Source organism: Aulostomus chinensis, chromosome 19 (assembly GCF_037954235.1).
Source record: "Aulostomus chinensis isolate RoL2024-O1b breed Wild chromosome 19, RoL_Achi_v1.0, whole genome shotgun sequence".
Taxonomy (NCBI): Eukaryota; Metazoa; Chordata; class Actinopteri; order Syngnathiformes; family Aulostomidae; genus Aulostomus; species Aulostomus chinensis.
Window position 1 is genome coordinate 18,418,002 of NC_141338.1, and position 24,091 is coordinate 18,442,092.

A 24,091-nucleotide genomic window follows, 5' to 3' on the forward strand; every position below is an offset into this window, starting at 1 on the left:
AAAACTGTCTAAGTGTGAAAAATAGCCTATCAGTAAACTTATCGATATCAAAGGTGATTATTGGCTAATGTTTGCCATCTGAGTTAGCTGCTCGCATTCTGGTTAATTACCAATGCTGATGCTTTACGTAGTTGTTTGTTTTTTCATTTCATAGAATAATTAGTTTGCATCAAGGTACTGGCTCTCTACAATTTTGAGTGTCTGTTAATCGATGGATAGTTCATCTCCCACAGAGAGTTCGGTCAAACTCACAGCAAACTTCTATTCACCTAGAGTGAACTGACATGACCTCTGCCATCGTCTTACCTTTTCTCATATTTATATTCTGTTTAGTTTATGTTTATGTTTGCCTCCTGGTTGGCAGCACACAGAGAAGGAGGGGATGATAGGGAGTCGACAGAGAGTCAAGACCACACAGTCAGAACAAGCCCGCCCACATCATTGCAATGGACTCCTAAAGATAGTTTCACATTGCCAATTTTTTTTTTTGATCCTACGCCAAAGTATTCAAATATGGATTTCCAAGTCTTTTCCCATTTACTAAAACTCAAACTCTCTGTTTGCTGTGTTTGTTTAAAAAAAAATTACATGTCATTTTCTAGCTGTACACAATATCTTTCTATGTGATTGTCAGTGAGACAAAGGAGAGAGAAGGATGGAGAGAAAGAGTGAGAGCAGGAAGAACCGGGGGTGAAAGTGGACTAAATCAAGATGGCTGTGCTGGTTAAACTTTTAGCAACTGTCTAGCACAGGCAACACTTAAGGAAAGCACCAAGTAACATTCTCATGAGGGGCGGATCCTTGAATCGGCCTGGTTACAGACCGTTGCACTTTTTTTTAGCTTCAATCAACACGTTTGTGGATTTCTGAGTGTTCAGCTGAATAAAGAAGACCTGGATTGTGTCAGATGAAGCGCTTGGGAGTTTCGAACTTGCATTTTGGGCTGTTCTGCTGTTGTTGTTGTTGTTGTTGTTGTTGTTGTTAGTCTCCTCTTGCTTCAGGCTTGACATACATGGCTGGCTCTTTCTACATTCTTGAGTCATGAAGAGGTGATGCAGGACAAAACACTCAAAACACCTATTTGTGAGTACTTGAAATACAAAAAAACCTTTTTGGATGAAGTATCACTTTAAAACAGGGTTTAGTGTTCACCAAAAAGGTGAAAGATTTACCATCCTCAGTCTTCGACCATTATTTTGATTTTATATAAATGTTCTTCTTTTATGCATTAATGGATATCAATGGACTTGAGTGTCAGTGTCCCTCACCCACATGCCACACTGCTCCTCTTTCCCTCTGCAAGCATGCGATTACTGTCGTAGATGTAGTAACCGTAGAAACACTCCTTATTACTGTGAACTAAAAAGATCCCTAAGCAGCTGTAGAAGCGTTAACTGTGGTTGTGATGTCAGTCTCTGTTTTGCTGGTCGACTTGACCCCAGTAGGGTGCGCTGTTAGCTGGCCCCTCACGGTACGAGACACGAAGACACACAAACGGGGGCTGTAAGCTATATGATGATGCAACTGGCGGGTCAAGGGGATGCGGCACATCCACTCTGGCTTATCTTTATTTAAAGAACGACACCTTTTATCCATCAGCGTGGGTGTGGCCACATCTGCCAGCATGTTAGTTGCATCATAAGAGCTTCTGAAGCTCGTACGCTTGAATGTATCGGCTCTGTCAGCTTCATACGAGAGGCATTTAAGATGGTACACTGTTGTGGTCTTGCAGTTCATGAATACAAAAGATGTTCTCTTGCATATTGGATGTCAGGAACCAGGTTTGTCCAACACCTGCAGAGCTGCAACTCAGACCTCTGATTGGCATGCTGCACATTTATGATGTAATTGTTTAATCAGGTAGATTCCTAAGTAGAAAAAGCACCCTGTGAAAATCATGATTTCCTGCTGTCAGACCACACACTCAAGAGGAAAAAAGAAAAAAGACTGTTGCCATAGAAACAAAGCACCTGCATGAAATCTGGATATTGTTTCCCTTCTCAGAAACCTGTAATTAAACGGCTTTTAAAAGAAGCTACGTAAAGAGGGGATTGGATGTGAGAGTCCCTCACAACAGCGCTTTGAAATCAAGCAAAAAGTCGTCTTCTAAAATTAGAGAGGCCGCCTGTCAGCCTGCATGCATACAAATGACTGTGGGGAGATAAATGAGCTGTCCATCATTAATTATCACCCAGTCACGTTGTAAGGCTGAAATGATGATTCAAATGTGCTGTTGTCTCGCCTCGTGACCTCACGTCCACTCCCATCTAGCCCACTTCAGGCACAACTAAGATCTGCCTGAGAGGGGTTAGAGAACCCCCCTGCTTCTAAGTGTCCGCAGGAATGAAGCAAAGGCGTTCTTAGAATCAAAATGAACACAGAGAAAACTCTGCTGCAGACTGACACCGTGTTGTGTGTCTCCCGTCATCCTTCCCCCCTTCTTCTCTTTGCAGCAGTACCCACCGACTGACATCACGGGCCAACTCAACTTATCTGACCCGTCAGTCAGCACTGTGGTGTAGAGAGAGAAAGCGGGAGACCCTGAGATCTGACTCCCCCCACCACCACCCTGAGGAGAGAGGAAACGAAGCGAGGAAGCAGAGGGGAGAGACTCATCTCCTCCAGACCTTTTAGGCGGTCGAGGCTTTTCGCCGCCCGTCGTCGTCGGAGATTTTGAAGGAACTGCCTGCTGACAAAGTGGCTGAAAACACTGCACCTTTTTATTTTTTCGATGTTTCTAGGGTCCCTGAGCATGCACAGAAGAACCCATCTGATTCACATATACAACCTATTCCTTCTGTATATTATTAGCTGACTTATTTAATCTTGTTTTTGTCCTTTTACTCAGAATATGTGATGCTTGATGTTCATTCCCATTGCCTGACCAGCTGTATAGCGTTAGCCAGCCGGATTTATACATAATTGGTGCAAGTACCTGACATATCACTTCCAATTAGGGCCTAGAACTGTAGTGACATTTAGTATTTCTAAACACATCCTGCAATACAATACGTACTGTAAGCTTAAATCTTTAAAAGGAACTTTTACGTTCTAAGATATTCTTTTGTTGGGAAGTATTAATAATGGCACTACCGATGAGGATGACTACTCTTATATTGTAGTGAAGATGAAGCATGTGTGTGCTCGTAGAAGACGTTTTGTTTCTGAATGAATTGTTCATGAAATAGCAGTATTTTTAAGTCCAGACTCTTGAAACTGCATCTTGTTCCACTTTAATTTTCTACTAAAATGCCTGATTTGTTTTCTACTAAAGAGCCAGTTTCTTAAAACGAATCATTTACTACAATTTATAACAATTTGATGAAACAGTGAAATGTTTTTAATGTCTCGCCATGTTTGAGAGCCATAAGCCATGTCGGGGGACGCCCTCTCTCTTCCTCTCTCCTTCCGCAGCGGTCTTTCTCTTTTCCAGTCTCCGAGGGGTTGCATCAAAGGGCCAGGTTTTTCATCCAACCAGCACTCAGTCTTTCGCGCAAAACCTCCTGGCACGCATGCAGTTGCCGGAGAACTTTTACACGAAGGAACCCAGAGTGAGTTGAAAGCGTGGCTCAGATTGCGAGCTCCTGTGCAGATCTTGGTTAGGTGCAAAAACAGGCCGTTTCCCATTTTCTGGAGCAGAGAAACAACTGCTGCTTGTTGAAAGACTATCACATCCTTCCTGGTGTCTGGCACTGCATCGCACTTTACACTGAGGGGTCTCCCAAACTGGTATAACAAGACAATGATTTAACAAAGAACAGAACCACATTAACATGAAATGTTCTAATTTCACAAATCTTTTTAAGTTGACTTCATTAAACGGTTAATCGAAGTCTTTTTAAGTGAAGTAAGGGTATATCTAACCAACCAATCACAGTGCTTCTAAACTTGAACCAATAATTTGCATTTGATCATGTTCTCATTCTGGCCTATGCATGCTTGTGTTAATATCAGTGCTTTAGTTTGTCTGTTGACGTTGATTTGATGCTTTGTGAAGCACTAAAATTGAATGAAATGTACATAGTCTGGTTCAGAGTAGATGGGTTTGAGATTGTACTGCATTTGCATTATGACTGCAGCTGAGAATGTCTTATACTGTAGTTATACACACACACACACGTACACACACACACGCACACACACACAAAAAAATTAAATCACTGGTTTTTCTTACCTTTTCCAGTAAAGATCTTGCATCAGATCATCTTGTTTATATACGTGTAAATAAAATATCCTACATCCTGGCATCGATTTCTTTTGTCTTTCATCTGGAAAAGTCTTACGGTCGAGAGTGATCCACAAGCTCAGGTTGTCAGTTACTGAAATAGAGGATGAAGCTGAGAATTGTCCGTCGCACATGTCAAAGAGTTACAATATCCTGATCTCTTAGAACCTGCAGGTGATGAATGTAGCTTGTAGGCTGCCCTGATTAAGCGGTTCTCAAAGTGGGGTTCATGGACCCAAGCAAAATGAGGAGTTTATATCAATTTTGTTTAAATGTTTGTGAAGCATCTAAATGTACAATCCAACACAGCATCACTGAGCCGATGTGATTAAATGTAAAACTGTAATAATTAGAAATATGCCTGTCTTGTAAAAATTGTGTTCAAATTTTTAATATATTAAAAAAAGCGATTTCAAGTTAGCAGAAGGCTAACTGGGACTAGCTGTTTTCCCTGTTGTGTCTGTTGTGCCTGGTGTCTCTATTTTCCTCCCAACCTCCACCTGCAGACACTTAAGGAGTTTTGTGTAAAGTTTTTGGCACGTACATTTATGGAGGAAGTGTGTGACGCCTTTTGGATTTAATTGATCCAGAATTTACTAACGATTTAACCAGCAATAGTTGCTTGAAGGACTTCAGACCACAGTGCAAAGTCATTTATTTTTCAAGAAAATATAAAGGCAGCACGGCGGTGCAGTGGTCAGCACTGTGGCCTCACAGCAAGAAGGTTCCAGGTTCCAGTCCTGGCTCCATCACAGGATCTTTCTGTGTGGAGTCTCCATGTTCTCCCTGTTCCTGTGTGGGTTCTCTCTGGTACTCCAGCTTCCTCCCACAGTCCAAAGACATCAAGAGAGGACGAGGCTGATTGATACTCTAAATTGACTGTAGGTGTGACTGTGAGTGTGAACGGTTGTCTGTCTCTATGTGTTGGTCCTGTGATGGACTGGTGACCTGTCCAGGGTGAACCCCTGCTGGGATAGGCTCCACCCCCCCATGACCCTTAAAAGGATAAACAGTAGAAAATGGATGGATGGAAAAATTATATATGGCATCAAATAGACTTTTATGAGTCAATTTGCCAAAAAAAAGAAAAGACATTGGTTTTTTTTACACTTTATTGTTGACATACAAATCCTTAGTAAGAAAGTGAAATTATTGTTTTATAAAAAGGTAAGCGTGTGTGTGTGTGTGTGTGTGTGTGAGAGAGAGAGAGAGAGATAGACAGAGAGAAAGACTTGCCATTAGGAGGCAGCAGATACATCAAGGGCTGTTATGCAGCCTTTGCTTACAGTCACATGGAAAACAGAAGGAACACTAGGAGACAAACAACTCCAACAACTGGGTGAAACAACAGTGTTGGTCATCTGCCCCCTGTTGGTGAGAAAAGAAGTGCTCTGAAAACCTCATTGACTGGACGGTGATGCATGACGCCAGAGAGCAGATGAGCGAGCTGTTAAAGGGGTGGTCCTCATTTATTAAGGTGGGACTGTTTGAGCTATGATATAAATGCTATCCACTGAATCGACGCCCACCTGCGGGAAGAACAAAAAAATCTGTGTACTCAAACACTACATTTCCTCCAAGTTGCTTTCGCTGTCATGAGCACTTTTCACTTTTTTTGGGCTGTTTGGATGCGTATGAGAAGTCTTTGTTCTTTTTCTTGAATTTTTGAAAAATTAGTGGGAAAACAAACTGGGGTGTTTGTTTGGTTGTGTGCATTTTGAGCATGTGTAGTTCTGCTCTTCCTTCCAGGCTACCGCTAACACAATATCCTCAGTATAGTTGTAATGTGAATTTGCTCCCTGAGCGACAAAACTTACACACATAGGATTCACGGAAGGCCTCATTCCGCTAATCTTAGGCAGTTTTGTCTGGATTTAGCAAAAATAGAGGAAAAGAGCAAGTCTCTGCTCAACTTTACATTCAAATGGGGATGTGATTTGCAAGTCAGGAATTGAGTTGCAGCCATTCACATGCAAATTCTGGACTAAAACAACAACCAGTGCCACAAATCCCTGCTCTAACCACCCACAGCCTGGACCTCCGCCAGGCCAGACCATCCATTGTTGCCCCATAATGGCTGAATAACTATGATTCATGTGATTTGTCTCTATTAAACTGGAACATCCAGGCATAGATCAAACTTAGCTCCTCGCTTACTGATGCATGTGAATGCAAGTTTCTCTCCTCATGGGTGCAAAGCTGATGCAGACATTTTTCCCTCCGTAGCACCAGTAGCCTTGGAGCTGTGTTCATGTCCCAGGATTTATTCACAGGGAGGAGGACTTGGTTTGAACATTAATTCCGGCGAGACTTATGCAGTGAAATGTAAAGCAGGAGGCAGGTGAAGTAGGGATACCACCCCCCCCCCCCCACACACACACCCACACATGCACACACACACACCTCCAACGTGTCTGCTCACACATATTTCTGGCTGCACCTTCTTCTCTACGTCATGGCTCACTGCTCAGCGCAGCCTGCCGTCCCCATCGCTCTGCTGCTGTTTGGACTTGTTGCTGTCCTGCTCCTGACTGTCCCCACCGAGGACTTGCGGGAGGCACCGGGGGTCATGGTAAGGTTGGCGGTCATGTTGTTTTGGGTCAGTGCTTTTCAGTGTAACCAAAGACTGAAGGTTGTCAGAAAGGACTGACATTAGTCATTCAGTTGTGTCTACAAAAATATGAGTCACCTTCACAATCTGTTGTGTAAAGTCGTGAAACTCAGAAATGGAAGTTGAACAGTGACATAAATATTGCTAACACTCTAGAGCAGAGCACAGCTGGGGTTCTAGTGTTTTTAGCAAGAAATAAAGGGTTTATGGATTACTGAGCATATGACTAAATAAAGATGACGTGGTTTATATCAGATGATTTGCTTGAGAGTTTGTAAATGGACATTTTTGCTGTTGTTGTCTGTCAGCTGCCATTAGCCTCAAACTGAATGCATCAGAATTACTCACAAAGCTGTTTTCTTCAGTGAACAAGGACCTCTTCCCCTCCTGCATCACTTTTCGAATGCAGAAAGTTTGACTGGACGCTAATGGAGACTGGCTAACAGCAGCTCCAGCACTACGACAACGGTGGAACTGCCAAAAAAAGCAATCACATTGTTGAACTCCAATCAAAGTCTTTGTGGATTTCTGAGCATAAGGCTGTAAAGGACCACGTGGATTATACCAGATGGTGCACTTGACAGTTTGTAGATTTACATTTTTGAACAGTTTTACTGTTTTTAGCCACCAGGTGCCTTGAACTTCAAGCTAAATATAAATGACTGGCTCTCTGCATTCCAAAAAAACTGATGGAGGAGGGCAAAGACGTGAAGTTGGAAGACAACTTCAGTGCATTTTCTTTCTTTAAATACTAATTTGTTGCATAGTTAGCAGGCTTGATTGAGAAATGTCTGCTGTTGTACTCCTTGAACACTCTCTTGGCCAACATGCTGCCACTTCATGAACAATTAGGACTCAACTTTTCTCTTTTTCGAGGTGTTCATCCAAACCCTGGGTCTTCAATTAAAATACCAAATACCTCCGTTGCTATCGAGAGTAGCGGCAGGTCGTCATTCATGTCAAGATTCATTCATGTAATGCTGCTCTTTATTGATTCTCTGTAAGATTCTTCTTTTCCTTTGAGGATGTTGAGGGCTGGATTGAGGTGATCCGGTTCCTTGAGGTTTTGTTTTGCCCACAAGTGATGCAGAGACCCTTTCCCCCAGTGGCAAAGTACTGGACCGGTTACACAAAAGAAGTTTTCTGACATTTCCCAGGGAGGCAACAGAATAAGCTACCATAGTGTGACAAATGAGAGGACAAACCGATCATCACAGTTCATCTGAGTTGTTGGCGGGTGTCAGAGCAGGTCCTTACAACCGACTGCACAGCAGTAATGAGCAAGCGCGAGGAACAGATGGAACCACACGTTCATGTTCATGTTCATGTTCATGGGGTGGCCAAAATATTAGAAACACCTCTCATAACACCACTGCTGCCCGTAACCGTGATGATCTTCATTCACCGACAGCGACAATCAAACGTGAACAATGTTTACTTTGCCTTCGTAGAACAGAATTCTCCATCCAGGGACGCGGGGATGATGAGGTGGTTTAGTGGGACATTAGCGTCGCCATGGGTTACCTCAACCAAAAGTCGAGATTGGATTGTTTTGTTCATCCTGATAATCCTCAAAAATTAACACCACGTTATCTTAATTTCAATGGTTAAAAGCACAAAGCTAATTTTATGCTACGGACGCACGTGTGACTCTCGATCAGCTTTTTTCAGGCGTTTAGTCAAAAACCAATATACAAAAATCCCACTGAGACGAAGGAACTGAACTTATTCCTGCGCCACCTGTCACAAAACGTTTAACCTGCACCTGCACAACAAAAAGATTATACCACATCACAACGGTATTGAAATAAGTGCTTGATTAGGGATTATCTTTATAATGATGTTTGTCATCGTCATTATGAATGAAATTATTTGTTCGTTTAGTTGAGACACGAAAGTATGAAAACCAGAGGTCTGTGGTTGAAAATGATTTTTGCTTCTCTGCAGCTGTGAGAGTGACTGACTTCACTTCAATAGACCCCTCATCTCAGGATTCTCAGCACAGCTACGAGTCTGTTCAGCGTTTAGTCTTAAATCCAAACATTTTTGTCACCACTCTGTGGTTCTCTCCCTCTCTCTCTCTGTAGTATGGGATTGTTTTGGATGCTGGGTCGTCACACACAGCTTTGTATGTTTACAAGTGGCCTGCAGACAAGCAAAACGGCACAGGTGTCGTCACCCAGCACAGCGAATGTCACGTGAAGGGTGAGTCTTGGTAGATTTTCCGTCCATAAAAGCCGTCTTGTTGCATTGCGAGTCATGTAGATGAGTGCATGGTGTAATGTTTTGTGATTATTTTATTGTGAGCTTCAAACCAAAGTGTTGAAGAGTTTAGCTCCTTCCTTGATTTGCTTCTTCAGCCCTACCACGTGATCTCTCTTTTTTTAAGGGATCTAAACATCAGTCCACGTGTTTACATCATCGTCCTTCCTGATCTTTGATTCTTGGATACCTATCAATGAAAGACTTCGCTCCAAATGTGCGCCGTAGTATCGTTTTATCATCCATTTTCATTGTGCATGGGAGTCACAACACACACCTGGACACAATCTAACAACTCAGTCATGCAGCTTCTGATCTCCTCGACCCCTCACCCAGGTGGTGGGATCTCCAGCTATGCGGGCCAGCGGGGAGCAGCAGGGCAGAGCTTAGAGGCCTGTCTGGACCAGGCAGTAAAGGACATCCCCAAAGAAAGACACCGGGTGACACCTGTGTACCTGGGAGCCACAGCTGGCATGAGGCTCCTGCAGTAAGTCTGTGTTTATTCTGCTTGTTGTTCCTATGTGACTTTCTTTTTTCATTCCAGTTCTGTGAGACGATACCGCCATGTGCCACTCCCGTCAGAGGTCACATCCTATAAAAAAAAATAAAATTCTAATATTGCGGCACGGTGGTGCAGTGGTCAGCACTGTGGCCTCACAGCAAGAAGGTTCCAGGTTCCAGTCCCGGTTCCATCACAGGATCTTTCTGGTTGAGTCTCCATGTTCTCCTGTTCCTGTGTGGGTTCTCTCTGGTACTCCAGCTTCCTCCCACAGTCCAAAGACATCAAGAGGGGACGAGGCTGATTGATACTCTAAATTGACTGTAGGTGTGGCTGTGAGTGTGAATGGTTGTCTGTCTCTATGTGTTGGTCCTGGGATGGACTGGCAACCTGTCAGGGTGAACCCCGCCTCTCGCCTGAAGGCTGCTAGGATAGACTCCACCCCCCCGCGACCCTTAACAGGATAAGAAGTAGAAAATGGATGGATGGATGGAAATTCTAATATCCTCCTGACTGTTTTATTTTGCCCCCACCAGTATTTCCAGTCCAGCGCAGTCAACCCGTATTCTGCAGGAAGTTGGCCGTAAAATCCAATCCTACCCTTTCAACTACCAAGGAGCAGCCATACTGAGTGGTCAAGAGGAGGGGGCCTACGGTTGGGTCACTGTCAATTATCTCTTGGAGAACTTTATCAAGGTACTAAAGTGTGCGTGCATTTGTGTGTGTGTGTGTGTGTGTGTGTGTGTGTGTGTGCGCGCGCGCGTGCGCAGAGTTACACGACTTGCAGACAAGAAAATACTGGTTTGCTGGTTGTGCATGTTGCTCCACTATTGCGTCTCAGTTTCTGGTGATGTTCAGCTTGAGGGGGGTGAAACTGTTGCTCGATGCCAAAAATATTCCTGTCGTGACCAAAGTGAAGGTCCAGCCGCCACACAGGTCTGGAGGAAGTGGAAATGTTACAGTGTCCCCACAAACAGCAAAACAAGACCTCAATATCTTTAACTGGCGGCAACAAATGACTGCCAACAGCAATTTTGTCAAATAAATCAAGTGCCACTGAGATCCGTGCCCTTCAAGTGATCAGTTCAAATGTGACGCTTTTTCATTCTTCTTTTTCTTCTGTCCTCAAAGATTAATTTGCTGGACATGTTTGTTTCTTTAACCTGAGATCGTATCGGTTGACGGGAGAAATTGGATGGAAAGTAAACCTGCAAAATTCCTCACTTTGACACCGTTGCAGCATCACAGTGGGTTCCTTGACTATTCGGTTGAAAATAAACTCTCTGGCAGAGCTCTGTCTTTTTTTCGCATTTTGTCCCGTTATGCTGTGATGAGATGATACCACGGGGACATGACCTCACCATAACCACAACGAGCTCCTCTTCTGTGTTCAGCGTTGTGCCGTTTACTGTCTGCGACAACCTCTGTAGTTTGATTTTGCCTCTTTTCAGCTGCTGCTTCTTGGATGACATCAGTTCTGCTTCTTCTTGAAGCAGCTGCTGAAAGAAGCTTTGAAACTCAGGAGTGGGTTTTTTACAGACTCATTTCATTGCATAGAACAAAACGTTAAAGTGTCTTGGCCTAGAGTTAACCACAGACCTCATTAAAGGGAGGGAAGCTGAAACAAATTCAAAAATCCCACTGACTTCTAGGGAAGCTGGATGCTCAGCGATTGTGATGTTTACTACTCCTTTCCTTTATTTATTCCCTTTGTTCCCTTCTAGTATGGTTTTGTTGGGCACTGGTTCAGGCCTGGCAGGCCAACAGTGGGGGCCCTGGATTTCGGCGGGGCGTCCACCCAGATAACATTTGCGACTCAGGAGGAAGTAGAGGACGAGGCCGACTTGATAAAACTGCATCTTTATGGGCAGGAGTACTCCTTGTACACACACAGCTTCCTCTGCTACGGGCAGGAACAGGTCCTCAAGAGACTACTGGCCTACATGGTGAAGGTAACAAGGCGTCTTCACACGCACTGAGAGCAACATCCAACAAATATTGTGCTTAAACTGTGCATATGGGCCAAAGGTTTTGTGATGTCTGTCATCCTGAATCCTGACTATCATCTCAGTCTGTCATCCTGAATCCTGACTATCATCTCAGTCTGTCATCCTGAATCCTGACTATCATCTCAGTCTGTCATCCTGTTCTGGAGTCCCTGCTTTCATCTCTGTCATCCTGGCTATCCTTCAGAGCCTTGACTTTCATCTCAATCAGAATCCTGAGTATCAGCCATAACCCCACATTTGGCTCGGTCTGTTTTCCTAGCAGTCACAATCCCGTTTGTCATTTCTGTCTGTAAACTGTCTGTCTGACTACATAAATACAATACATATACTACATAAATACAGTAAATGACACAAACAAACATTTTGACAATAGAAATAAATATTTGGATGTTGAATAATTGTGTGCATTAGCTAAGCAGGAATATCTACAGTGGAAGAATAATCTTGGTCAATGGCAGCACGCTGTTTCCTCCGAAAATGTATGTTTGTGATTGTTAGCCAACATATTTGACCATAAGAGCCTGATATGTTATAAATTCTGGGCTACAATTGATTAATGGACTATAAAATGAAACAACCATGCCTGTGTTTCTACAAAAGGTAAATAATTATCCCTGTGTATTAAAGAAGATATAATTGAGGATATTTTTATGTTTGGACAAAGTTGAATTCTAATGAGCTTGACTGGTGTGTCTGCCTGTGTGTCTGTCAGTCTCAGGGGTATCCGGGCGCCGTCACTCATCCCTGCTATCCTGCAGGCCACACTAGAACTTTAAAGCTGGACGGTATATTCAACTCTCCATGTACAGCAAACTACAAACCCAGCTCCTACAACAGCCGTGACTCTCTGACAGTGCAAGGCATCGGACATTATGGACACTGTTTGGGCAACGTGTCCGAGATCTTCTCCTTCGACCGCTGCCCCTTCTCCCAGTGCTCCTTCGATCAAGTCTTCATGCCAAATGTCACCGGTAGCTTCATGGTAAGTAGATGGATGAAACAGAGGGATTGACGCCATCAGAGATCAAGTATGAAGCTCAACTAAAATTACTCTAGACAATATATCTTTGTTTTCACGATGGTTGTGTCAGAGTGCCATAAATCACTGGTGTCTTGGTCAAGAGCCTAGCTGAACTACTAGGCGCTCTCATCAAAGATGTCTCCTGTGGCCCTTGAGCAAGTTACGGTCATAAGGGAGGATGGTAGAGATGCTGTTTATCATAGCATCAGAGGAGCTGTTGCTGATGTTTGATGTCTTCTGCTCTAAAAAAGAAAAGAAAGAAATGGTGACTGGAGTCAGCTGGATGGATGGAATTTTCTATTTTTTACCTCTTATCCTGTTAAGTGTCGTGGGGGAGTGGAGCCTATCCCAGCAGCCTTCAGGTGAGAGGCAGGGTTCACCCTAGACAGGTCGCCAGTCCATCACAGGACCAACACATAGAGACAGACAACCATTCACACTCACAGTCACACCTACGGTCAATTTAGAGTATCAATCAGCCTCGTCCCCTCTTGATGTCTTTGGACTGTGGGAGGAAGCTGGAGTACCAGAGAGAACCCACGCAGGAACAGGGAGAAAATGGAGACTCCACACCTACAGTCAATTTAGAGTATCAATCAGCCTCGTCCTCTCTTGATGTCTTTGGACTGTGGGAGGAAGCTGGAGTACCAGAGAGAACCCACACAGGAACAGGGAGAACATGGAGACTCACACAGAAAGATCCTGTGATGGAGCCGGGACTCCAACCTGGAACCTTCTTGCTGTGAGGCCACAGTGCTGACCACTGCACCACCATGCCGTCCAAACATATATACCCAATATTCCATCCATCCATCCATTGTCTTCCACTTATTCCTACATTAAGGGTCACGAGGGGGGGGGGTGGAGCCTATCCCAGCAGCCTTCAGGTGAGAGGCGGGGTTCACCCTGGACAGGTCACCAGTCCATCTCAGGACCAACACATAGAGACAGACAACCATTCACACTCACAGCCACACCTACAGTCAATTTAGAGTATCAATCAGCCTCGTCCTCTCTTGATGTCTTTGGATGGTGTTTACCCAGTATTGTATTTTGATAATTGATTTATTGACCGCACAAGACCAACATGATTCAAGTATGAAATGTTTATAGAAAAGCAGAATAAGTGCAAACAGTACACACAGTTGGGGGCTGGAGGAGGAAGAACATGTTTTGATGGCCAAACTAGAACCGAGGATCACCCTTGACTCCATGGCCCGAAAGCCACTTTGATTGTTACACTGGACTTCACATTGTTGCAGACAATAAGCTATGTGGCGAACGAAAGATGAGGAGACTTACGTATTTCGTTTTGAAAGATATTGTATGAAATTTCCAGATTTTTACTGCTCACTCCCACATCACTCTGTAACTACTTCGGCTTTGTTAAGACGTAATGGCACGTAACAGATTTTCCCAGAGTGCAACACATCAGAGTTGACGCAATATGGCCTCAAAGTACAACGAAAGCATGGAAACACAAACTTCAGTCTCGTTTTCCATGTGCTCATAGTTATGAGTCCCTGAGTTTCTTATCTCTCTCTCTCTCTCTCTGTGTTTTCAGGCGTTCTCTGCCTTCTTCTACATTCACACCTTCCTGCGGAGCATCACCGGTATCTCTGCCAGCTCTCCGCCACAAATGGAGGAGGCAGCCCAAAGAGTGTGCGGCATGACTTTCAATCAGGTAATACAGTCTTATATTTATTTATTGATTTTAGTTCATGTTGTATCTCTTTAAGAGAAAAAAAAAAGCCAACGGGTCACCCTAATTATGAATAATTATGGCAGCATTCAGTTAAAAATCTGTATGAATTGTTTTTACTGAATAGTTCTTTGAATGAAATCAGTCAAATGTATATCTATTTTATCAACACGTGTGTTTGTTTGTTTGTTTTTACCGTTCACTGGTGGATGGACATCATTTCTTGTACTGCAGCGTGTAACACATTGTTTCTTGTGTTCACACGCTTAGATGCTGCTCCTCGCTCCAGAGCAAGCGTCTCGTCTGCAGGACTACTGCGCCTCCTCCATCTTTATGCAGATTCTCATGCTGAGAGGCTACGGCTTTGACGAGACATCGTTCTCACGTATCTCCTTCCAGAAAAAGGTGAGAACTTGATTACATCTTTGATGCTCAGCGTCAAATCTCCAGACTCGCAGTGATATTGTGTGACTCATCCTCCAGGCGGGGGACGCCACTGTGGGCTGGGCTCTGGGCTACATGCTGAGTCTGAGCAATTTGCTGCCAGCAGAAAAAGTGGGGGTGAGAAAGGCTCTGACCCAAGAAGTGTGGGGGACACTCCTCTTCCTCTTTGTCCTCCTCCTTGCCGCAATCTTGCTCTTCGTCGTCCTTCGGCCTTGCAATGAGAGGAAGAAAAGAGGAAATGACAGCTCCATCTAGCTTCAGCAACAGCAGAGCAGAAAACGATACGACTGTAATACTTGGGGCTCTGCAGTATCACGATTTTACATTAATGAAATGTGAATTTTGAGTCAAATAACTGCTTTGAACTTAATTTTTTGATTTTCAAGGACATGTAGCTCATTTTGTACACACATATGTGTGCATTTACTTGTCTTTTATATTCTTATATCTTTATATTTGGTTGTTTTACTTACTTTTGTTGGTGTTGTGCGTCCCTTCCACTCTCATACTGTCTGATGGTTGTTGTCTGTTCTCCAGTAGCCTCTTCCATTCTCCTCCCCGCTGCTGGTATGACGCCTCAGTTCGTCAAACAGAGATCAATGCATCGTTAACTTACCTCACTACATCTTAACTTCACTAAATGTTAAATACTTTGCTCAATTTAAGGTGAATCCAAGAAATCCTAAACAAAGACACTCAACTAGAAGGCACTTGACTCCTGATCTGGCTGTTAATATCCTGAATGGATGCAAAGCAAGAAAAGGGACAAGTTTTGTCTTGGTTTTTTTTTTTCAACAAATCACTGAGGAGGATTGTTTCCTCCTGTTACCTTTTGACAGATTCTGATGTGAAACACGTCACATTTGAAAGTTACTGATCGAAGTGAACGAGATTTAAAACACTGACGTCATCCAACTTGATTTAATGGTCAGTTTTAATACGTATCAAATTACTGAAGAGAACTCCCTTTGAATAACCTTTACCATACATACTTAAACACAGTATGTTTTCTTTGACAATGTTCCTGTGACTATGCAGTTATTAACTTTATACATTTCTTATCCGCAATCTTTGATTTCATGTAGCTGTTGACTTCAGACAAAATGTCCGATATCTGTTCATGGGGCAGAACTTTATGAAAATGCGTCCCTGAAATTTGAAATGAGCAAGTTATCATCCTGGTTGCTAAACTGCTATGACTTCATTCCAAACTACAATTTCTTCAGGATATTTTGATCTGTACAAACACGAACATTGTATTTGAGTACTTTTATGGGTGGTTGGATTACACGTTTTTGTATGTTACCTCTGCATTTTTTTTCTTGACAAATAATTGAGTGTAAAACTACTTAAAAGAAAATCTGAAACTCCCTCCATCTGTTTTGTGTGTGTGTCGCTGTCTTTTTTTTTTTCTAGGACTTCCAAGTTTTTTCCGACCCAAGCCCAGACTTGGAGTTTTGTGTGAGCTATGGAAGTCTCACAGTGTGCATGTTTTGTTTTGTTTTTTAACATAATTGGGATTTTCATGCTGCTGTTGTGATTTTTTGCAGAGAAAAACCTTGAAAATTTGACAAATCGCGGTGACAAATGGTGAAAACTGGTTCTATGTGTTGTTTTCATCCACGTTTGATTCGTCAATATGAAAGATTTCACAGGCTTCCTCCATTTTGCACCTGCATTTCATTACTACTTGGTCAATTTTAGAGTCTTAAATTGTCATGTCATTACATGCTTCTGTGAGCATGTTTCTTCCCACTTAAATGAAATGTTATGAAAGCAAAGGCTCCCACCCACCGACCTTGACGAAGGTCTTTTGAACCACAACGACCAGAATGCTTTGTCATGCTGGAGTTTTCCTTCGTCTTACAGCGTAGTCGTCCTGCCTTCAGAGTAAAAGTACGTTGGGTCAATGGTTGAAGCTAAAAAGCTTTCAAGTCTTACAAAGACATCCAGGGACGTCGGCAGGTCTCCTTTAGAAGGGCGAAGCCTTCCTAAAATAATGAGGCCAAAACCACAGTTTTTACACATCAAAGCTGCGTGGATGGATATTTGCCTGCAGCTGAGGTCCGCCAACTCCTGCTTGCCGTCACTCCCACCTCCATAAAACAGCTAATTCATGTCTTAAACCACTCCTCTTTTTTTTATTTTCAGAACCCCAGACTGTTAAAGTGAAATCACACCATATCCCCTCTCTCGAAGATAACCACTAGCCAAGTAAGATGGACATACTCACATAAAAGCTAGAACTCCGAGAACGAAGAAAGAACCCAAAAGACCAAAGTCAGAGATGAGTCAGCGGTGACGAGCCCCCTCAGTAGCGAGATGATATTCAGCTGATTACTAAATAATATTCCTTTTTGCTTGATCTTTTTTTAAAATGATATTTTTTTTCATGGTCCATACGATCATGAAAAACCTGGAAACATCCTGGGATGAGAAAATGGAACATGAAGGCCTGTGAAAAACTGAATTCAAGGTCCTTAAAATGTTGTCTGATGGTGAGGAGAAGCCATAAATGTGTACAAACCCTGTTTTGTGTGTGTATGTGTGTGTGTGTGTGTGTATGTGTGTGTGAGAGAGAGACATGATACGTGAGTCCGCCTCAAGTTCAACTGCTTTCAAGAGTAACAGTTGGGTTGTGCAACTTGTACGACAGGTCTGCGACACTCATCGACTTTGATCCAAGAGAAAATCTCAATTAGAAAAATACTGGTGAATTCTTGTGCATTGCTCGAATGAGGAATTTAAGAATGAGCTGTGCCTAGGAGTGGTCCAGGGTGAACCCCGCCTCTCGCTCAATGTCAGCTGGGATAGGCTCCAGGCCCCCATGACCCTTAACGGATAAGTGGTAGAGAAAATGGAGGGATGGATGGATGTGAGTTATTTTTTTCATATTTCTGGAATACAAATATACATTGTTCAATGTGGTAACTATATTACAATTTTGTGGGTAAAAAGTACCAGCACTCCAAAAGGGCCTTTAGATATCCTAATACAACCATCATGTCACACCTGTACAATGCAAGGGAACAGCTTGTTGGAGCAACAGATGAAGGGAACAAGATCCGGCACCTCTGAATTTTGGCCTCCCTGTGTTCCGGTACTTATTTGGGCCGATCCGGTACCTCTTGTATTAAAAGAAAATATGAAAATGTTTAAAATACAACAATAATGTGCATAGATAAATTTACAGACCAAATCCTTAGAATTTCATGTTGTTTATTAAGATTCAACGTCATTTGAAAGAGTCGCAGATCTGTTGATGCGCTGACGCCAACAAACCACGCCCCTGACACAAACAAGTAACCTTTAGAAATTCGCCGCCTCTAAAAAGCGAGCAGAGAGGAAATAAACAGTTACTGTTTCAACGCCAACATGTCAGAAAGACAGTTTAATCTGCTGTTTTTTCAAAAAGAAGGAAGAGTCGCATGACGCTTAAAACGAGTCAGAAAAGCCTCCACAAGCGGCGACGAGGGCAGCTGCAGCGGTCATGTTGACGATCAAAATCGGCTGCAGCAGGAGGCTAGCGCCGCCACAGCTAGCCATGTTCACCTCCAGCTAGCCAGGTTCACCTCCAGCTAGCCTGGTTCACCTCCAGCTAGCCAGGTTCACCTCCAGCTAGCCTGCTTCACCTCCAGCTAGCCTGCTTCACCTCCAGCTAGCCTGCTTCACCTCCAGCTAGCCAGGTTCACGTCCAGCTAGCAGCTAGCGGTGAGCATACCGTGTAATAATAGGCCGCCGTGCCAATCTTTAAATACCGTGATAATAATAATGGAAGATTTGTGTGATGTATTGTGAGCTCTTTTTTGTTTGTTTTACAAGTTGGACCTGTTGAGAAACGAACTGCTGACTGTAGACTCGAAGTCCACCTGTGGTGATGTGGGCATTCACCTGTGCTGTGCAGAGGAGGCTAAATAACTGTGAATTATCGTCATAACATTGATACTATGGATATTATTTGAAATGGAGGCTTGTAAGTCCCACATCATGGCAAGTGGGCATTTGTATGTTGTTTTCTGTATATGTTCCGGGACCTGTGCCCCTCCCTCACCCCTGAGCCGTCATATGTACTTTGTGTTCTGGTACCTTATGATTTACAAATTAAGCACTGCCCGCTCCAAAAAAAAACTTGACACAGACAGAACTTAATGAACTGATAGGCCTTTATATTGTTGAAAACAGGCTGTTGTTGTCAGCAGTTGATTCAGACTCCTTCAGGGCCCTCATAGCAACCCCCCCCCCCCCCAAAAAAAAAACACCTCAAAATTCTTTGACATTTTAAACTTAAAAGAAAAAAAGAGTAAGGCAATAGTTACTTTCCCTGGTAACTAGTTACTTTCATCGTGGAGTAACTCAGTTACTAACTCAGTTACTTTTTGGGAGAAGTAACAAATAACTATAACTAATACTTTTTCAAAGTAATGTGCCCAACACTGAAAAAGTATAACACACAGACAAATTTGTCTGTTATACTTTTTTTTTACACCAACATTATTATTATTATTATTATTATCATTATCATTATTATTATTATTATTATTATTATTATTATTATTATTATTTTAAATGGGGCTGTAGCTCCCTTACAAAAGGCCAAATGACGGCCCTGCTCGGTTTGAGAAAGTAAAATTAAAACTGCACTTTCCGCCATAAAACGTGACAGACTTTTATTTTGAAAGCGCTACGAGTGTACTTTGAGACGGAACCGGAAACCTTTGTTGGAGTCACGTATACGCCATGTATTACTTTGCCAAATGTACTGTGTAACATGTTGTAATATCCATAGACGTGTACATATATGTTTATGGTAATATCTACGTCCAGTCTAGTTGACGTTAGAACCCGCCTCGTAGCCGCTCGCGAGCCCACTCTGACCGGAGTCCGTCTGCGAAGCACGAGCTTTAGCTTGTTAGCGTGTTAGTTTAGCCTAGCTGCTACATCCAGACGCCGAGATGTGCACCCAGTCGAAGGCGGCAACCCTCATGGCCAAGATCCCGCTGGCGGACATCGACCTGTCCGGTGTGTTTAAATACGTTCTGATCCGGATTCATAGCAAAGACAGTGATAAAGACGACTCGATAGAGATAGTCCGAGGATACGGATGGGCTGAGTACCACGGTGAGTCGCTGTCCCCCATCACTTCAGCACCATCTACCCGCTAAACTCCAGTTACTGATGTAGCTGAACCTTTACTGTCCTCACGGCCTCTGGGGATGAGCCAGTTTGAGAGGGGTTGCTAACGGTTAACCTGCTATTTTATGATGCAGCTGGTGTTGTAAAGGATCACGTTGCAATTTTTAATGAATCATTGATGATTTGGGGTTTATCTTGATTCAAATGTACGACTTAAACTACAAATAGAGAAGGGGGTGTCATTTTTCCAGTACTGTCTTTAAAATAACAACGTTTTATTTTGACAGATGGCAACAAATTAAATTCATTTCAGCAGCATTTATGCAGAACTGTACAAAGTATTCAGTGCAAAGTGTTTGCTCTTTCACGTGTTTTGTTTTGCAGTTGTACAGTTACACATGCTAACATCGTGACTGATTCAATTAAGCATGTAGAACAGCAGAAAACTACAGCTATGTGTTATGTTTTGGGAGCGTTTGTTTTTTGTATCAGTACCAGGCAGGGCCAGCTCTGGCCTTGTTGGTCATTGGTGTGAAGGGTTTTCGTGCTTAATTGTGCAAAGCAGACTCTGCTCACATTAGCATCAATTCTCCCTGACAAAATGACAGGCAGACCTCTTCAGCTCTTCCTGATTCATCTTCACGTTCTATCACTGGCAAGCAGAGAGTCTTTTTGGGAACGCGGAGTGATTTAGTTTCCCTCCAGAACGCCCCGTTCACCTCATAGTTGAGCGCTCTGGCCGGTTGTTAGAGTACAGGGACTCAGCGTGCTGCTCATGCTACCTGAGCGTGTCCATGAAACCCTCAGGAGATCTCCATGTGTCCACCGATCAAATCAGAATTAAGAGATCAACAGGCAGAAATCACAAGCGTTCTACATTGGAGCTTTGATCTCTCTCTCTGATCTGCTGATACATCCACGTTTGAACAAGCAGGACTGGTTGACCCAGTCATCAAGACCTAACCTCAGCCCCCCGTCCTGCTACTTGCCTCTCCTTCCTGCCTGTTGTCTGTCCCATTTTGCACAGCAGCAGGTGAAACTGATTCACTCTCAGCTTTGCTTCCTACCTGGACAGGTTGCTATCCAGGAAGTGTGAGTGTTGGATTGCAGTGCTCCATTTCACTGGAAAAAGACCCAATATATGATAAAGACAAAAATAGAAAATCAGAAGATAAGGAGGTAACTTTTGTACATATTTAATTTTTACACAAGTGAATAGGACATTTGTAGTATTGCACAATTTAACAGAGAAAAACAACTCCATAAGATGGGTTCCATCTTAGAGGGAGGACTTAAACAGTTTGATAGCCACCGGCAGGAATGATTTCCTGTGGCGCTCAGTGGATGAACGACACCTCACGTCACGAACCTTTTCATAGATTCCTTCGATGTACCGATTCATTCCATGACATGAAAAGGACCATCATTACATGTCCGCTGCTTTCTAACAGTACACAGCAGTGCAGCGATACGCCGCCCTCGTCAGGGTGTCCGTGTAAGCGGAGCTGCTGCGTAGCACTGCAGTGGTCCGGGCTGCAGCTGGAGTGAAGAACACTGTCAGGAACGATCCAAAGCAGCTGCTCATGCGCTTCCGCTTTGTGTTTTTGGTTCTTTTTTTCTATTATCAAGTGTTTTGATTGAATTGTAACATAAAAAAAAGAGGTCATTTAGTAGGTCTGAACATATCCTTTCTCCGCCATGCTACGTCCATAACTGTGCATATTTCCTCTTGAGGCTTTCTAGTTCCTATTCATGGATTATTGCGTCTTTCCAGCTGTGACATGGCTTAATTGGTGATATCAGGTCTAGTTAGACCCTGTGCAGGCCTGGAGGGACGACAAAGTGTATTTAATACATGCAGAAGTGGGGGAGTTTGCAAAATTCACCATTCTATAACAGACAAAGGTGTGAGTTATCAGTGTTTCTGATCACGCATGTTGAGAGTGATGAAATAATTCTCATACATGTGCGTCTTTGCCTTGTAGCTGATATCTACGAGAAGGTCTCAGAGGAGCTGGAGAAGGACGGACACCTGGAGTGTGAGTGTATTGGAGGAGGGAGGATCAAACATGACGCCCAGGCCAAGAAGATCCATGTCTACGGTTACTCCATGGTCAGAGTCCATTCATGATCCGTACAATAAGGAGTCTGAACAACGGTGAAGTGTCACCAGCAAACAGTTACTCTTTGATTCTGTTGATGATATACGCTTAATAATACGTTGATATTATCAACTCAGAGAAATGATCTAAAGTTTGGTTTCACAGTTTATTCCTGAGCTCCCAAAAACATAGAAATGACAGGAACATAAAACGAAAAAAAGTAATCGATCTAAATTTCAAAATAAAAGTACACCTAAGATGTAAAACCTCAATATGGATCTGGGTTTTGCATCACTGATTGGTCATTTAATTGATACATTGATAAAAATGTATCTATAAACAATAGAAACTTAATTACATTTTAATTGAATCAAGTCTTAATTAAGATAAATACAGTGTATAACTGCAAATGGATACTTGTGTGACACCTCTCATTACAGGGATATGGAAGAGCAGAACACGCAGTATCGACTGAGAAACTCAAGGCCCAGTATCCAGACTATGAGGTGACCTGGGACAATGAGGGCTACTGAACTAAACTGAGACCAGTTCCTGCTGGATGCCCCTCATCCTGGACTTCTCTGTAAGCCGTCATGAGAGAGCAGAGATTAACAACGTCATTCTAAAGGCCTCGCAGTGACTTTCTCAGCACCAACCGAATTAAAGAAGTGTTTCTCTTACTTCATTTAAATCTAAAACAAACACCATGATGGTGGAGACGCGGGTGAAATTGTGCATCACTTGAATTCCCAGTCAAACTAATGACACGTCAGTTTAACGGAGGACGTACTGGCTTGTTTTAGAGTCTTCAGCCTCAGAAAGTGTTGGAAAAATGACGGCTTTGTTGTGATGGATGTTTCATAAAAGTACTCAAAATCTGCTTTTGAAGTAGCGTACTGTGTTTCTTCAGGGGTACACACACACACACACACACACAGTAGTTAGCTTATCTTTAATTTGGACACATTTTCTCGATTTGACATGGCTACAAGATATAATCTAATGAATTAAAAAAAAAAAAGTTCTCATTATTTTGCATTTAAACCACATGAGCATAGTGGAGCGTGAAAAGCGAAGGTATTAAGCGGAACCTTCTCAACTCTGCTTGCTCACTGTGGCACCGAACCAGAAGTGGTCTAGTTTGTTGTTGGCTGAACTCAAGGAGGACTGAGCGTATGCCTGCTATGGAGATGGGGATTATACCTGGTGATGCACTTGACTTTGCAAAGTGACATTTTGGTACATTTGACTGTTTTTAGCCATCAGTCTCCATTGTGGCTTCCGGAAGTCCAGCTTTTTCAACCTGAAAATGAATCGATTCAGATATTGGATACGTTTTCAACCCCAACTGAAATGAGAGGCCCCCCTCGTGCAGGCAGCCGGCTCTTTCTGCATTCTGCTGTCACAAAGATGTGAAGCTGGAGGGAAAAATGTCTCCATGGGCTGGAGACTTTTCGTGAGTACTTGAAAGACAAAAATACACTTTTTGGGTGAAGTTTCACTCTAAAAGGTCCTATCATTAGGCACCACTGACGTTGGCACCGATAATCCGTAAACGCAAGTCTGCAGCAACTTTGTGGTTTGGCAGATGGCCGACGTGAAGCCGCGTGACCAGAGGTGAGGGTGATGAGGGCAAACATCCTACGTGGACGTGCATCAATGCTGAGAACAATTCACTGTAGGGACACTGATCAAGTTTGTCATTAAATATTAAAGAAAGCTCAAAGGGAATTATGACCAAAAATGAACATGACATAAATATTAAAAATTCTATTGTATTTCTACAATGCTCAAACAGGAAATAACATTTATTCATTTTTGGTTTTTTGCTTGTATGTGGTTGGAGTTCGTGTAAGCGGTGGAGTATTTGAACTCACCTTGACTGGACCAGGATTCATGAGGTCTGAGCAGGATTCATCCAGGATGTTCTCCATCTGTTGGGAAAACGCCATGTTACGTAACGTGTGCTGATTTTCCCCAGGTTTTGCCTTGATGACATTAATGATCTATCCATCCATCCCATTGTCTCCAGGGAGATTGAACGGCCCATAAAAAGTTGTAGTTTCCAGTGGCCTCATTAAAG

General features: G+C 43.0%; 3 protein-coding genes across 13 annotated transcripts in view; all 3 read left to right on the forward strand.

Moving 5' to 3' along the window:
• grin1a (glutamate receptor, ionotropic, N-methyl D-aspartate 1a) overlaps positions 1 to 4,639 on the forward strand; it is a 36,814-nt gene extending 32,175 nt beyond the window's left edge. For 5 of the 11 annotated variants that reach the window (XM_086188141.1, XM_086188145.1, XM_086188147.1 and 2 more), the window contains one exon: positions 2,454 to 4,639. In XM_086188141.1, the coding sequence (XP_086044267.1) occupies positions 2,454 to 2,522 (69 nt within the window). In that variant the 3' untranslated portion in view covers positions 2,523 to 4,639. The remainder of the gene's footprint in view (positions 1 to 2,453) is intronic. The other 6 variants (XM_086188150.1, XM_086188152.1, XM_086188142.1 and 3 more) reach the window with 5 other exon arrangements.
• A 2,041-nt stretch (positions 4,640 to 6,680) lies between these two features.
• Positions 6,681 to 16,149, forward strand: entpd2b (ectonucleoside triphosphate diphosphohydrolase 2b). The gene is made up of 9 exons (XM_086187176.1): positions 6,681 to 6,797; positions 8,924 to 9,041; positions 9,435 to 9,585; positions 10,134 to 10,293; positions 11,322 to 11,549; positions 12,319 to 12,588; positions 14,192 to 14,311; positions 14,600 to 14,734; positions 14,813 to 16,149. Exons 1-9 carry the CDS (start codon positions 6,681 to 6,683, stop codon positions 15,026 to 15,028), a joined length of 1,515 nt encoding a protein of 504 aa, XP_086043302.1. The 3' UTR covers positions 15,029 to 16,149.
• A 3,311-nt stretch (positions 16,150 to 19,460) lies between these two features.
• On the forward strand, positions 19,461 to 22,884 carry phpt1 (phosphohistidine phosphatase 1). The gene is made up of 3 exons (XM_086187016.1): positions 19,461 to 19,891; positions 21,892 to 22,019; positions 22,449 to 22,884. Exons 1-3 carry the CDS (start codon positions 19,726 to 19,728, stop codon positions 22,539 to 22,541), a joined length of 387 nt encoding a protein of 128 aa, XP_086043142.1. The 5' UTR covers positions 19,461 to 19,725; the 3' UTR covers positions 22,542 to 22,884.
• The last annotated feature ends 1,207 nt before the right edge of the window (positions 22,885 to 24,091 follow it).

What these genes read in the sequence shown, in the direction of transcription:
- phpt1 (XM_086187016.1), top strand. Translation starts at nt 19,726, where the DNA reads ATGTGCACCCAGTCGAAGGCGGCAACCCTCATGGCCAAGATCCCGCTG. An exon ending in CGGATGGGCTGAGTACCACG is followed by an intron (nt 19,892 to 21,891) that starts GTGAGTCGCTGT and finishes TTTGCCTTGTAG; the next exon opens with CTGATATCTACGAGAAGGTC. An exon ending in ATGTCTACGGTTACTCCATG is followed by an intron (nt 22,020 to 22,448) that starts GTCAGAGTCCAT and finishes CTCTCATTACAG; the next exon opens with GGATATGGAAGAGCAGAACA.
- entpd2b (XM_086187176.1), top strand. Translation starts at nt 6,681, where the DNA reads ATGGCTCACTGCTCAGCGCAGCCTGCCGTCCCCATCGCTCTGCTGCTG. An exon ending in ATGTCACCGGTAGCTTCATG is followed by an intron (nt 12,589 to 14,191) that starts GTAAGTAGATGG and finishes CTGTGTTTTCAG; the next exon opens with GCGTTCTCTGCCTTCTTCTA. An exon ending in GTATCTCCTTCCAGAAAAAG is followed by an intron (nt 14,735 to 14,812) that starts GTGAGAACTTGA and finishes CTCATCCTCCAG; the next exon opens with GCGGGGGACGCCACTGTGGG.